The 13,444-nt window shown below is 54.7% G+C and overlaps 9 protein-coding genes across 9 annotated transcripts; 4 read left to right on the top strand and 5 right to left on the bottom strand.

The window, feature by feature from the left end:
- Nucleotides 1-121: 121 nt before the first annotated feature.
- On the top strand, nucleotides 122-472 carry BAUCODRAFT_79674 (uncharacterized protein; the record flags this gene model as incomplete). The annotated part of the gene is made up of 1 exon (XM_007682879.1): nucleotides 122-472. A coding segment is annotated over one exon (351 nt), but the record flags the coding sequence as incomplete, so codon positions are not given.
- A 714-nt stretch (nucleotides 473-1,186) lies between these two features.
- BAUCODRAFT_38641 (uncharacterized protein) lies at nucleotides 1,187-1,703 on the bottom strand. Its single transcript, XM_007682679.1, has 2 exons — nucleotides 1,476-1,703; nucleotides 1,187-1,385 (listed from the first exon to the last, which is right to left on the bottom strand). Exons 1-2 carry the CDS (start codon nucleotides 1,597-1,599, stop codon nucleotides 1,267-1,269), a joined length of 243 nt encoding a protein of 80 aa, XP_007680869.1. The 5' UTR covers nucleotides 1,600-1,703; the 3' UTR covers nucleotides 1,187-1,266.
- Nucleotides 1,704-1,879: 176 nt separating this feature from the next.
- BAUCODRAFT_151940 (uncharacterized protein) lies at nucleotides 1,880-2,195 on the bottom strand (the record flags this gene model as incomplete). Its single annotated transcript, XM_007682896.1, has 2 exons — nucleotides 1,880-2,116; nucleotides 2,169-2,195. 2 exons carry the CDS (start codon nucleotides 2,193-2,195, stop codon nucleotides 1,880-1,882), a joined length of 264 nt encoding a protein of 87 aa, XP_007681086.1.
- A 246-nt stretch (nucleotides 2,196-2,441) lies between these two features.
- Nucleotides 2,442-4,229, top strand: BAUCODRAFT_79502 (uncharacterized protein; the record flags this gene model as incomplete). The annotated part of the gene is made up of 2 exons (XM_007682866.1): nucleotides 2,442-3,217; nucleotides 3,356-4,229. 2 exons carry the CDS (start codon nucleotides 2,442-2,444, stop codon nucleotides 4,227-4,229), a joined length of 1,650 nt encoding a protein of 549 aa, XP_007681056.1.
- Nucleotides 4,230-4,499: 270 nt separating this feature from the next.
- Nucleotides 4,500-5,809, bottom strand: BAUCODRAFT_78972 (uncharacterized protein; the record flags this gene model as incomplete). The annotated part of the gene is made up of 3 exons (XM_007682830.1): nucleotides 4,500-5,036; nucleotides 5,091-5,655; nucleotides 5,709-5,809. The coding sequence occupies 3 exons, from the start codon at nucleotides 5,807-5,809 to the stop codon at nucleotides 4,500-4,502; spliced, it is 1,203 nt and encodes a 400-aa protein (XP_007681020.1).
- Nucleotides 5,810-5,990: 181 nt separating this feature from the next.
- On the top strand, nucleotides 5,991-6,766 carry BAUCODRAFT_295641 (uncharacterized protein). The gene has a single exon (XM_007682895.1). The coding sequence runs from the start codon at nucleotides 6,058-6,060 to the stop codon at nucleotides 6,601-6,603; it is 546 nt and encodes a 181-aa protein (XP_007681085.1). The 5' UTR covers nucleotides 5,991-6,057; the 3' UTR covers nucleotides 6,604-6,766.
- Nucleotides 6,767-7,016: 250 nt separating this feature from the next.
- On the top strand, nucleotides 7,017-8,486 carry BAUCODRAFT_78900 (uncharacterized protein; the record flags this gene model as incomplete). Its single annotated transcript, XM_007682824.1, has 1 exon — nucleotides 7,017-8,486. One exon carries the CDS (start codon nucleotides 7,017-7,019, stop codon nucleotides 8,484-8,486), a length of 1,470 nt encoding a protein of 489 aa, XP_007681014.1.
- Nucleotides 8,487-9,785: 1,299 nt separating this feature from the next.
- Nucleotides 9,786-10,385, bottom strand: BAUCODRAFT_38636 (uncharacterized protein). Its single transcript, XM_007682678.1, has one exon. The coding sequence runs from the start codon at nucleotides 10,191-10,193 to the stop codon at nucleotides 9,984-9,986; it is 210 nt and encodes a 69-aa protein (XP_007680868.1). The 5' UTR covers nucleotides 10,194-10,385; the 3' UTR covers nucleotides 9,786-9,983.
- Nucleotides 10,386-10,525: 140 nt separating this feature from the next.
- BAUCODRAFT_38635 (uncharacterized protein) lies at nucleotides 10,526-12,290 on the bottom strand. Its single transcript, XM_007682677.1, has 2 exons — nucleotides 11,905-12,290; nucleotides 10,526-11,849 (listed from the first exon to the last, which is right to left on the bottom strand). The coding sequence occupies exons 1-2, from the start codon at nucleotides 12,125-12,127 to the stop codon at nucleotides 10,750-10,752; spliced, it is 1,323 nt and encodes a 440-aa protein (XP_007680867.1). The 5' UTR covers nucleotides 12,128-12,290; the 3' UTR covers nucleotides 10,526-10,749.
- Between the last annotated feature and the right edge of the window lie 1,154 nt (nucleotides 12,291-13,444).

Raw genomic sequence — 13,444 nt, 5'->3', positions numbered from 1 at the left:
AAAACATTTCAGACTTGAGGAGCGCGACGCTCAGTATACTTGCTACGCAGTACTGTCCCACCGCTAGGACGACTAAGAGCTGTCTTGTGGTGATGTGGAGAATTCTTAGATTGCCTCACTACGGAAAGGATACCGGAAGGTTGAGGACTTCTTTGCGTTCGCCCGCGAAAGAGGCCATGTATGCGCCTGGGTGGATACCTGCTGTGATGGTAAGAAGAGTAGTGTCGAGCTCAGTGAAGCTATTAACCGCATGTACACATGGTATGAAGGGGCTGGATTATGCTTCGTCTACCTGCACCACATCACTCTTCGAGCGGATCCGGAGCGTAGCTCATGGGTTTCACGCGGCTGGACACTGCAACAGCTTCTAGCACCCGCAAACCTGCTTTTCCTCAACCAGGCGTTGAAGCCTTTCTTCTTAAGGAAGCAAAGTGCCCGAAATCTCGTGAAAGCTACCGGGATTTCCAGATAGCGGTGACACAAAGCGGTAGATGGTCTCGTAGAATGGTGTATCCAGATGCTGGATAGAACTGAACCAGTTCACAGTCTGAAGGGTACCACTAATACGACAACAATGACCGTTCAGAGGTAACTTGATCGATATCTCGTCTGGGGAATAGCGGACAGAGAAACAGACGTTCTTCCAGAATCTGGTACAATCAGTACAAGTGACATTCTCGGGATCGATCCGCCATGGCGGGTGTCGTGTCGTTCCAAAACTCTGTAGGACGCCTTCTAATACTGACGACGGAGTAGCCATATCAGCCGTCAGACATAGGCTCGGCCACCTTACGCCGACACTTACGGCTATTGCGTTGATTACGTGCCAGAGAAGTTCTGAGCATTTTATCGCTTGTTCTACCTGCTTGACATGGCTCTACGCTCCAGTTTCATACACCTCCAGGACCTTCCGCGGTAGCAATGAACCAGCCTAGCACCTTCGCTGCGATCGGAACGATCACTTGGGGTGCCAAGCGTGCCATCAGTGTCCACATGCCATGTCAGCCTCCTCCGAGGTCATACTGTCCAGCTTCCGGTCTACTACTGCCGTAGATGAATCCTGCCACTTCTTCGAGGCCACGATCTTCTCGGAATGATCGGTAAGGGTAGATACTTGTTCGGCAATTCGGGGCTTGGCTGCATCAGCAGAGGCTAGGGAAAGGCCCACAACATCTTCTGCACCTAGTGGGCCTCCTTCCGCTTCATAGGATGCTAATCATCGTTCTCGACAGGAGCTAGGGCCTTCCGGGACCGCGCCACAGCGTCCTACCAGGAGACCACCAATAGCTTGCGCTCGCCTGGAAGACGCTCGCTAGATACCGGCACGCTTGATCCAGTCGCAGTGGCGTCGTTTGCATCCCGAAACGGATTGTGAGCTTCGCGCTCTGCTAGCTGCTCAAGTCACCAAATGGGTCTTCATCGTCGTCCGCGCTTGGGGTTCGCAGCATAGGCGCTGCTTTAGTGGAAGTACTGACCCCTGAGCCTTGGGCCGTCATGCTGAAGGCGTGTTTGAGGAGGAGAAAAGACATCAAGGTGGCTGTCTCCTACATATATGAGAGGTTGAAGCTGCGTTAGAGTCTCCAGTACCCACTGTAGCATGCATATTGGAACGGATGAAGTCCACGCGCGCAATCAGCAGCAGGCGGTGTTTTTTGCCTTGCAGCAGAGATAGTTCGGCGATCGGTGTTAATGCAGTCCAGTGCAGTGCGTGCCTCGAAGCGACAGACGGTGTTGAAAAGCCAACGAAGACAATAGACCTCGCTGTGCCGAACACATCATGAATGGACATAGAGTGTGCCGTAGAGCGGCCTGTGCAAGCTAGCTAAAAGCCTCACGTGGCAAGCAAGACAACGCAACAAGCCTGGTTAACGTAGAGACGCTAGGACGCCGGCTTTGAACGATACGCCAGCGTGTAGGTGGTATTGGAAGGCTGAGCGACCTGTCTGTCGGCCTGGGTTCGTGGAGCTGCCGGGTGACGAGAAGCACATAGCTCGTTGGATATTGCACCTCTGAAGGTCGAGTGTTTAAGATGCTCCTCGATGACCGTTCGTATACTCTCATAGGGCGGCGTGCCTTTGCCGAACGTTGAGGCAGCATTTCGAAGGTTCACCCGCAGCTAATATGGGTATCAGTATGCTTCGGTGCAGGCGACAAAGAAGCATCCTTACAATGGCCAGTAGCTCATCGTCCGACATCGTGGCGTCCATATCGTCCGAACTGGAACTGGGGGGTAAAAGCGTTCAACGAAGACAGCACTCGACGCTTCTATGCTACGTTCCACCTCGGAAGCCAAAAGTCTAGGGTGTGCTACTACACCTCAAGTCGCATACGCTTCCCTCTGCTCCGTTCATTTACTGACTCCATTCCATGATGTTGCGATATTGGCTTCAGAGCTGCTAACTTCGCCGTGATGCTGCATAGGCTTAGATCAAGAGGCTAGCATGGCTTCAGCAGAGCTCTCCGAAGAGAACGACATCCGCCTCGCAATTGAAGGCTGCGGCCACGGAACCCTCCACGCAATCTACGCCTCTGTCGCCGAAGCATGCAACGTCAAAGGATGGCCCTCAGTCGATCTGCTGGTCATCGGCGGCGATTTCCAGTCTGTCCGCAATGCTTACGATCTCAATTGCGTTAGCATGCCGGCCAAATACCGCTCCATGTGCGACTTTCATGAGTACTACTCCGGCAGCCGGACTGCACCTTACCTAACCGTCTTCGTAGGTGGCAATCATGAGGCCTCGAACTACTTGTTCGAGCTGTACCACGGCGGCTGGGTAGCACCGAACATCTACTACCTGGGCGCAGCCAACGTCCTCCGGCTTGGATCGTTGCGGATTGCGGGCATGAGCGGCATCTGGAAAGGCTACAACTACCGAAAGCCGCATCTTGAACGTCTGCCCTACAACGAATCCGATCTGAGATCGATCTACCACACCCGCGAGCTGGACGTGCGGAAGTTGCTGCAGATCCGGACGCAGGTCGATGTCGGTATCAGCCATGACTGGCCGAAAGGCGTGGAATGGAAAGGTAACTGGAAGCAGCTCTTCCGTTTCAAGAAGCATCTCCAGGATGACGCGACAACTGGCCAGCTTGGTAGTGTGGCTGCGCAGCAAGTCATGAACTGGCTGAGGCCAATGTACTGGTTTAGCGCGCACTTGCATTGCAAGTACGCAGCTGTGGTGGAGTACGACGAGCACGACACAGAGGCCCAGCAGCCGTTACCGGAAGCTGATCCTAGCAAGTCAGCTGCGAGCAACGAAAGGGGGATCGATTTGGATGGCGAGGCCGAAAACTTGGCGAACAGTGACCACATGGACAACCGTGCGGATGTGCGTGGTGTAAAGATGAACGGTAGCCACACGGCGGAAACGATTGGTTTGCCACCCACCGGCAACGCTGATGAGATCGATCTTGAGCTTGAAGACGACGTTAACGGCGTTGCACCCGTGGCCCCAGGTCAGGGTCTCGACGGTCTTCAGGTACCTGTGGCCAGCGACGCTCCCATCAGCGGACCCATTTCATCGGCAAATGAGGCTCGCGCAGCATTACCGGCCGCTTTCAACAAACCAGCATCGATCGCCAGCCACGCTGTAGTCCCTATTGAGCATCCTCCCAAGATCAGCAACCGAAGAACCAACTTCCTAGCGCTCGACAAATGCCTTCCAAACCGGCATTTCCTCCAACTTACGGCCATCCCCAACCACTTAGATTCCTCCATCACCCGTCCACTCAAGCTCGCCTACGATCGCGAATGGCTAGCCATCACCCGCGCATTCGCGCTGACTGAGCCACCCGTCTTTGGCGATCCGGACTCAACAGTGCCGAGATCGAAGTCTCAAGCGGAGTACAAGAATCTGATTGACGAGCAAATGCAGTGGGTTGAGGAGCATCTAACCGAAGTTGATATGATTATACCGGAGTCTTTTGAGGCTACAGCGCCAATATATGATGGTGGGGATTGGACTTTGGCACAGTACAGTCATGTCGCTGAGTATCCGAACCCGCAGACTGCGAAGTACTGCGACTTACTGAAGATACCGAATGCGCTGGAGCTCAGCGAAGAGCAGAGGTCGGCGAGGATGGCGGCTGGACCCAGACCTGACACGGAGGCTAAGAGCTTTCGCGGTGAGAGCAGTGGTCGTGGTCGTGGTCGAGGCGGGTTTGGTCGCGGCCATGGTCATGGTGGTGCAGGGAGAGGGAGGGGTAGAGGAGGGTTTCGTGCACGTTGAGGCAACGAAGCTCAGGGAGTGGTGAGCACTGCTTTCCCGAGACGTCCAAGGCTTCCAAACGGGCGGCAGAACGGAACGGCCGCATGCAATATGGTACTGCTGATGATTGGGCAAGACGGATGAGCGCAGGCCTAGGCGCTATAGGTCCGCATCCAGTCTTCTCCTTCGCAAGATACAAAGGCTGGCGTACCATCTGCAGATGGTGTCTCCTTTTGCACTTAAAGGAACGGAAGGCCGTAATCAGCGGCTCGAATGCCGACCACCTCGCTCTCATCTCCGCTTCTGGCCCCTCTTCCTGCTCCCTCCATGCTTGAATCCAGGCCTAGGACTCTTGCTTCCATACAGCCTTTCCCTCCCGAACGCAGCATCAGCGAGCCTCAAATAGCTTACCACACCTTGGTCAACAATCGCAAGGATGACGTTCTTATACCCGTGTTTCAACTTCTGATAAAGTTGCGCGTCCTGCTTAGGCGGCTCGTAAGGTACCGCCTCCATCAAGCTACTCAGCTGCTGCAAGCTTGGCACCTTGGTTTCGCGAGCATTGACTACGGCTATGCGAAAGTCCGGCGTGCCGGGAGAGGACTTCTTGAACATTGTGGTGCCGGGTTTCCAGATATTGTACGTTACGCTTATAGAGGAAAGAGGCTGGTGCAGGTCGGTTGGAATGGTTACTGGCAAGTTCGACGGTTGAGGTCGTTGAGTGGTCGGGTCGTGGAATTGGACGAGGGCGAGACGACTGTAGATGTCGGCGTAGCTGCGGTAGAGCGCTGGTTGCAACAAACAGCCGTCACGGCCATGATGCAGTCCCTTGGCTCCTCGTGCGAAGAAGGCTCGTAGCCATTGCAAGGAATGCAGACCAACCCGCCACGTTCTGTCGGGTAATGGCGGATAGCACTCCGTACCAGGAGATGGCCCGGAGCCGTTGAAGTCGGCCGATCGCAGGACGATATATCCTGCTCGCTTGAGACTGGAGTAAACAATGTGACGTTCCAGAGTCAGCGTGCCGCCAATGCACATAGCATAAGCGGCCTGCACGCTCATTGGCAGTGCTCGATCATCTTCGTCATCCTCACTCACCGGCCAGCGAACATCAATAGTCCCTCGTTCGAGAAGGTAAATGAGTTCTTCCGGCAGCAACCATAGCCGTTGACCACGTCGTTCGTCGTTGCCTAGTGGATCTTCCAAGGCCGAAAGGACCTGGCCCATCCTGGCGAAGAGCGGGCCCTTCGGGTTGTAGCTGTAAGCCATGTTGGACTCGGGGTGGTAGGTCGCCATTGTGTACCCTTTCGGCTGGTGCACCCGTTGAAACGAGAGGGCATTATGCATGGCCTGCCGAGAGGCGGCGAGGGTGTCGGATTGGAGATTCGTGCCATGCTGTTCAAAGTCCTTTTCGCCTCGCTTCGGGATCTTGACCTCATTCGTTCCGCTGGCAACACATCAGTTCTTGCCCAATCCGAAGTGTCACTCAAAACGAACGACAAAGCAGAGAGAAAGCGGAAATCTTGCGTCTCTTCGGAAAGGTCAATTTCATCTGCAGTTGGCGCGGACGTTAGCAGGGCGTCCTCATCCAGGTCTGCCATTTCGTAAATGTCGTAACTGGACGTTGGCTGTAATATGCTGCATTCGAGTAGGTGCTATCGCGACTGGCTGTTTGGCAAGCGAATTACTTTGCGCCCATCCAATGAAGTGAACCGCGTTTGTGACATTTGTGACATGTCCTGCAAAACCGATACAGTTACTTAGTGCCGGAAGAACCCGAGCCACTCAGCAGTCGACATTGACAGCCTTCAAGGTACTGAACTTCCGGTCTTTGCTCTCATCAGTCAAGATGCCATCTCCGGCCCTCATAGCGCGCCTTAGACATTTACAGGAGTCTTCCGAACTACTCGTACTTTCCTCGCCGGCAGCAGCTGCACACTTACGGGTCACGCGAAATGCGGTGGCGGAGGAGCAGATGCAAGATGCTGTCCCCATAAACGAACGTATCTGCCATGCGTGTGGTGATCTGCTCATCCCGGGCTGGACATGTACGACCACCAACGACGATTCAAGACGGTCGCGCAGAAGGACCAACCGTACGAAACCCGGAATGCGCACAATCCGATGCGATCGCTGCAATTCAACAACTTCCCTTACCTCTGCAAAGCCCAGCGGAAGTCAGCTGCAGGGAAGTGCCATCGACTCAACTTCCGCGATGCCCAAGCCTCAACTTCCTGACCCTCCAATACCAGCGGTTGAAGTGTCTACGCGCCCGAGCAGAAAGGCCCGGAACAGCAAGTCTACCCTGCAATCTCTGCTGGCGAGTCAACAGAGCAAGAACGGCCCCAGCATTGCAAAGCCTGGACTGGATCTGATGGACTTCATGAAGACGTAATAGATCGCCTTGGCCAGAAAGTCGTGCTGATGAGCCGTGGGCAAGCGAGGTTACCCAGCCCCATAAACAACACTGCCAACCCATTCACCCTTCTCACCCCATTCAGTCGCTCGGACGACCATGACATGGCTTTCCCTCTGCACACGCGACAGCGATACGGAAGACAACGCGTAGGCCCGCATACCGTCTCACGACTTCTACACGCTGCGCTTGGTCACGATTAGGTAAGCGAGCATTATCGATAAGGTGACCTCTGTGTCACATTCAAAGTTTTGAAGACGCGACGTGAGCGGTACACACATTTCTGCGGCGCACTCAGACTAAGCATGGCGGCACCGTCTGACGCTCCCGCTCTGACGGGCGCCTCGCTCGCGCAGGACCTCTTCGAAGATATGGGACGCAAAGTCAGTAGCATGGATTCCGGACCTCAAGCGAACGACCACGCAGACGGCGACGACGGTGAAACCGAGCAGAAGGTGGTCGAGGAGATACCTTCTCTCTGCATGAACTGTCACGCCGACGGCACCACTCGCCTTCTCCTCACGCGCATACCTTTCTTCCGCGAAATTGTCATCATGTCCTTCGCCTGCGACGAGTGCGGCTTTCAGAATAACGAGATCCAATCAGCGGGTGAGATACAGCCCAGGGGTGCAAAGTACGCCTTCCGTGTAGAGAGAGATGCAGACTTGCAGAGGCAGGTGGTTAAGAGCGATATGTGCGTCTTCCGCATTGAAGATTTGGACTTGGAGATACCGGCGGGCAAAGGGCAGTACTCAAATGTTGAGGGGGTGGTTAGTGGTGTGAAATCGGATTTGGAGAGCAACCAAGCAGAGAGGATGGAACAGATGCCGGAGATTGGCGAGCAGGTGGCTGGGGTGATACGAAGTCTGGGAGATATGCTTGAAGGACGCCGGTATCCGTTTACGGTGAGTGCTGATGATTCAAGCGGAAATAGCTGGATTGAGCCGAAGCCTGGCGAAGCGGCAGGCAAGTGGGTCAAGAGCGAGTACAATCGGACAATGCAGCAGAACGCCATGCTCGGTTTAGGCGATGATGGGCCCATGCCAGGCGAGCAAGCATCCTCACAGCCTACTTCTGCGCCAGATCCCGAGATCAGACTCGAGTATCATGGTCATAACCTAGTAGGCGGCCAGCCAAGTGCCGACGCACCCACCACCAACAACGTCGATGTCTCCGCCGACGAAAATATCGTTGAGCACCAAGTTTACTCCTTCCCTGCGTCCTGCCCCGGTTGCACGCGCCCTTGCACCACCAACATGAAGATGGTGAACATACCCTACTTTAAACAGGTGGTGTTGATGAGCACAGTCTGTGAGCACTGCGGCTATCGCTCGAACGAGGTCAAGACAGGTGGAGAGGTGCCGGAGAAAGGGCGGAAGATCACGCTGCGCGTGCGGAGCCAGGAAGACCTTGCAAGGGATGTGCTCAAGTCGGAGAGTGCGAGTTTGATGGTGGAGGAGTTGCAGTTGAGAGTTGAGCCGGGCACAATGGGCGGGCGCTTCACCACGGTGGAAGGTATACTGACCAACATTCGCAAGGACTTGCGTGCGCAAGCGTTCGGACTTGAGGACGGGGATGCGCCATTACCTGCGAATGGCGTCGGTGATTCTATATCTGCTGACTCGAAGCGAAGCTGGGATCAGTTCTTCGATTCGCTCACGGAGGCGATCGAGGGCAGGAAGCAGTTCACATTGGTGCTGGAGGATCCCTTGGCAGGGAGCTATGTGCAAAGCTTGACGGCGCCGGAGCCCGATCCGCAGATTGAGTCCGTGGAGTATGACAGGACCGAGGAGGAAGAGGATGAACTGGGACTGAGTGATATGAAAACCGAAGGCTACGAGGTCCGTGAAGCGGAAACTTGATGGAGGCACGACGCTTGCTTGATGCATGAACGGCCACAGGAGGTCTGAGTCTGAATCTCATTCTTATGCTCACTGTGTCGTAAGTGCTATGCCTTTCCTCGAACACGCTTGACGTCGGCAGAATATCCGCCACCATGTTGGTTCGGAAGCTGCTCAGAGGTTACAATTACCCTCAGATGCTTTCAAGTACAGTGGACGAAGCTATACCGGACTCGCAACATCGAAAGAAATGTGGTCAAGGCGGCTGGGTGTGTGCAAAGAAGCTCCGCAGGGGTTAATGGAAAGCGCAAAAAGCAACCAGCATGCATGCAGCGTTGCGAAGGAGCATCTGCCGGGCGGCGAGCATGCTTCGCCGCCTCCCTTGATGATCTCGGCTTCAATCTGTGGCTGATACCGCATCCGGTGTTCACCACTAACGTCATACATGCTTCTATCCCGGTGGTACCTCGCGATGCAGTACCAGCACCAGCACCAGCAGTGGGCACGACAGAACCGCACTTGCCACCTAGTGCTTCGAATATGCCTTTGCTAGCTTCTCAGTAGCACGTGCAATCACAAACACCCACTCCCCTCTTTCTTTGCAGTCCACATTCCACATCCGTCCCGTCTCCACGTCTTCAACAAGGGCGCAGTCTCCCTCGTTTTGAGCATTTAAAGTGATCGATATCTGCCTGGTCGATCGGTAGGCCGGGTACAGTCAACTGCGCAATCTGCAAAGCAGCGGCAAGTCGAGCCTAGTAGGTAAGTGAGGGATAGTAACGTCGGCTCGTTGACCACCAGACTGCCCATAGCACGATTGTGGCATTGTCAACAGCGGCGACTCGTACGGCGTTGCAGCCTTCTACACTTGCCGGTAAACGACAAACCTGTACTGACCGTGTCGCGTGCCCGTGGCTTGAGTGTCACGCATCAGTCTCGTTCTGGCGGTTGGGTGTGGTGCAGCCTTGGTTTCGCTGTTCCGCGCTCCTCTTGGACGCCTCGACACGCCGACATCGACTCGCCGAAAAGGTCACGAGTCGTTTCCAATACTCCCCGATAGCCTTCCCAGCTAATAGGTGGAAGCTGCACCTGGCTCGAGTCGCCGACGGGGAACGTAAATAGCACAAATGTTTCCCGCCGAAATTTGACCTTCAATCGAAGTCCTTGGTGGCTTTGATCTGTATTGATCCTTCAGAGGATCGGCGGGCATCATGATCAGCTCCCGAAGGGCGGCGAGGTCGCCTAGAGTAGGAGCGGGTAGCTCGACCCTCCATTCTCGGTGTCCGTCGGCCAATCTGAGGTAGGACTTGCTCGGCGGCTGGGCTGAAAGCATATTCCGCCAGCTTCTGGACACCCTCTGGCATGCGTGTGACTGGTCGATGCGATTCCCAAGCGGTCAATGCTGGGAAGGACATGTAACCGTCCTTTACATGAAAGCGCAGAGCGTGGCCACGGCATCCACTTCCCTCTTCTCCATCAGTATCATCGGCAGAGTCGACCACATCCCAAAAGTGATCGTTAAGTTGGGGTACCAATTCGTCGCCAGTCTCGTCGTGAGATGGTGGAAGGTTCGAGGAAGAGAGCTTGCTGAATTTGACGGGAGCCTTGTATGATACCGAGGATGCACTTGCGTGTACGCTGAACGAGGAGGAGGTCTCGGAATGGCAGTTCCAGTAGTATTTGCTCACGGAGATCGACAGTACCAAACACCTTGGCGGAGGCCGACATCATAGATGGGCCGCTCTGTAGTCTTACTATAGCATCAATAACTGCGTGGTGGGTGCTGGCCGGGTACAAGTCTTCCTGTTGATGGTGGTATGCATCAGTAGAGCTGAATAGATTACCGGTCCGAAGGCGATGGTCGGTGTTTTAGAATCTGCCACATACAACCTTGCGGTTGTGAGTGTCTACATAACTGCATTCACTGTTCACCTCACGAGCGGGAACTCGATGTCAGTTCCAGCGCTTACATCCTGCGCCATGCCGTACTTGGGCTCCACTCGCTGACAGCGTTCACATGAGCTCCGGAGCGTATGCGTACTTAGGAACATGGTGATTCGCCACTGGCTAAAGTACGCTAAAGATATATACAAAGTCGTAAGTCGGAGCTTGTAGCACCCTTGGTCATGTCCACCCGCCACATCTACGGTGTGGTCTTGCCCATGGCAGCCACGAACTCCTAGACGCCGGACAGATGGTTCATTACTGCCGCAGATTGCTCAAGACTGGTGCGAGATTATACCGTGTGCAAGCGCTGTTGCACTTGTGCTTTTCACGTCCAGATTTAGTAGGTCGATTTGATGCTCTGCGGCCTCATCATGTTGACAGTCACAGAGCTGGATACAGGGCGCAACGCCCACTTGCCGCTCCTTGGGTCCCAGCCCATTTCGGCCTCGACTCCTTCAATCCCGGCGTCCGCGGCCGTGATATCTTGAGACTCGTCTTCGCCGAAGCCGGAGTAAGGCATGACGTGGATGCCGTCCTCGGCCAAACTGGCTGCCACGTCTTCGCGAGAGATGCCACCCCATGACACTCGGCTCTCTCGCGCCAGCGAGTTGCGGCTGCCACCCCACGATACATGGCTGTTATTGATGCCAGAAACTTGCGAGCCAGTGAGGTGGCGCATGCTTTGAGATTGGCCGAGTTGTGACTTCTCGTTGCCAGGTTCGCCAGCGAAGGTAAAACCACCGGCGTACGAGAACGGTCCTTTAGCACCGTCCGGAACGTAGAACCGCCTGTCAATGCGCACGATGATCCAAGCTGTTACAACGCACCACTCAATGGTGAAGTTGAACAGGTAAAAGCAAGCTTTGCTAAAGTACCACGGATGCGGTCCGGTAGTGTAGTTAATGGGAAGATAAAGCGTGGCGCAGCGCCAGCAGGCTCCTAGACTGAGGAATACAGCGCTGACGAGAACGATGACAACTTTGCCGCGCATCGACCAGTCGCCGAACTTATCCATGGGCTTCATGCCACGGATCTTCGGGTGCCGCCGTGCAAGACACGAGATGCTGACAATTGGAATTGGTAGGAAAGCGACAATAGCGTAGAGAGTCTCGCCGTAGATCTGAATATCGCGGATTCTGTGCAGAGCAGCGGCGTTGAGAGTGTAGAACGAGTATATAACGGCCACAATTAGGGTCAGAATAGTGCCGATAATGATGACGAAGAGTGCTGGAAGTGCGACGCTGAAGGGCTTGGACCAGCCAAAGTGAGGATGTTGAGCGCGGACTATGCGCTGCGAGAAGACGAGGTTCGCCAGGAACAGAAGGATGATACCGGCGTAGACAGCTACCATCGATGCTATGCCGATCCTAACATTGGTGGGATGTGCTGACCATGCTATCCGGCAAGAGTTGGCGAAGATTCTGGTGAAGCAGAAGCCTGACAAGCCCTCGTTAGCAAGCATCGCCTACGCTGTGGGATTGTGAAGACCAACCAAACAGCATGCCGCAGATGATGAACTTCTTTCCTTTGTGGGCATTGTACTTCAGCAGGAACATGTGCCCAGCTCCGGACAGGATGAACAGGAACAAGAAGACCGCGCAGATGGGCGCATCTGGAAGTATCGTGGGCGTTTGCCCGAGTGCCTGTTCCTGTGGCGGATATGGAGCGCCATGTGCCAGCGCTATTTGGTAGGCCTGCTCCTCGGGGCTTGACATTTTGATGCTGTGTTGTCGCTTTTCGCGACGCGAGGCAAGGTGGTAAACGTATGTAGATGTAACAACAAGTACAATTATCAAGGAGACAGCGAACGAGTACACAAGACTAAGGTTGGAATGGTGATGTCAGTCACGATGAAACGATGGAACAAAGGCTGGGAGCACGACGGCTGTAGTAGTAAAAGCGGCCAACAGCTTGTCAGGGCATGCGAACAGGAAGTAGTACAATCCGTACCAAGCTATCGCATACCAAGGTTGGGGAGCCGAAAAGCCTCCTGGCAAAACATGCAGATACAGGTGGCGCATCCCGGTATTGCGAGCGGCCCGGCGTCGAAAGTAGGTTTAGATCGGGCGGGAGGCTGCTTGGATGACGAGATGACAGTCGTCAGGCTGGGGGCGGCACAAGCCGCGCATCAACGAGCTGGCTCTTGTTAGCATGGACTGCTGAAACAGTACGAGGATTCCATGGGTTGAGAGAGCTGCATCGTTCGTAGAGGGGGGCGAGTGAGACCAGTGGGAACTGAAGCCCGCCAAGCGAAGAACAGGTGAACCAGTGGACGCAGAAGGATAGACTTTGATGATCAACGCCGTGCATCTATTCTGAGCTCCCCTGACTCTGCCGTCTGTCCTTGGGCTCCCCTAGATAACATAACCAGCTAGCAGACTGAGATTCGAGGAGAGCTGCCTCATGTCAAAGACTGCAGTCAAAGCAGTAGTCTTGTCGCTCGAGCTATATGCTCGCGCTTCTGTTGTTTTGTGCTTTCCATCTATCGTTGAGAAGGCTGGGGGTTGCCCCCGGATCTAGCACAAATGCTCTAAGTGGGTCTATCTCAAACGCAGCAGAGGATGACGCTAGCCCAAAGATAGCCAGCCGTTTGCGATCGATCTCCAGATGTGGCTGAGAGCACGGTGACTTCCACAAAACGCCTCGCACACACCCCGTCGAACATCTAGACTGTGATGTGCAACCATAAGTTCCGCGAGGCTGCGGGTGTGGTGAGGATGGTATGTAAGGAGGAAGTGCGTAGGCGCAAGGGTGCAGAAATTGAAACCTGCTGGACGGTCCGTGTGAAGTTGGTCACGTACCTGCATACAGGACGTCGGACATTTTGCAGATCGTAGTTTCGACGCAATGTAATAATAGGGGCAGCCAAAGGCTCTCTGCTGGCCGTATAACATACCGAAGTCTCCCTGTGACCTAGCGGTCGTCTTTGCTTGTCATATCTTTCTCTGCAAACAAATGACCGACGTATAGCATACGACAATATCCTGCAAGGCAAGGGCTAGCCAAGGTATGCAACAAAGCATGCACGTGCT

The sequence above is a fragment of the Baudoinia panamericana genome (genome assembly GCF_000338955.1).
Source record: "Baudoinia panamericana UAMH 10762 unplaced genomic scaffold BAUCOscaffold_14, whole genome shotgun sequence".
NCBI classification, from domain to species: Eukaryota; Fungi; Ascomycota; class Dothideomycetes; order Mycosphaerellales; family Teratosphaeriaceae; genus Baudoinia; species Baudoinia panamericana.
The sequence above is the reverse complement of the archived record's forward strand: the minus strand, read 5'-3'. Positions and strand labels throughout refer to the sequence as shown.

Coding starts and splice junctions, on each gene's coding strand:
- BAUCODRAFT_38635 (XM_007682677.1), bottom strand. CDS start 12,127: ATGTCAAGCCCCGAGGAGCAGGCCTACCAAATAGCGCTGGCACATGGC. Junction 11,850..11,904: donor CATCTGCGGCATGCTGTTTG/GTTGGTCTTCAC, acceptor AGGGCTTGTCAG/GCTTCTGCTTCACCAGAATC.
- BAUCODRAFT_38641 (XM_007682679.1), bottom strand. CDS start 1,599: ATGCTACAGTGGGTACTGGAGACTCTAACGCAGCTTCAACCTCTCATA. Junction 1,386..1,475: donor TGACGGCCCAAGGCTCAGGG/GTCAGTACTTCC, acceptor AGCAGCTAGCAG/AGCGCGAAGCTCACAATCCG.
- BAUCODRAFT_295641 (XM_007682895.1), top strand. CDS start 6,058: ATGCCATCTCCGGCCCTCATAGCGCGCCTTAGACATTTACAGGAGTCT.
- BAUCODRAFT_38636 (XM_007682678.1), bottom strand. CDS start 10,193: ATGTCGGCCTCCGCCAAGGTGTTTGGTACTGTCGATCTCCGTGAGCAA.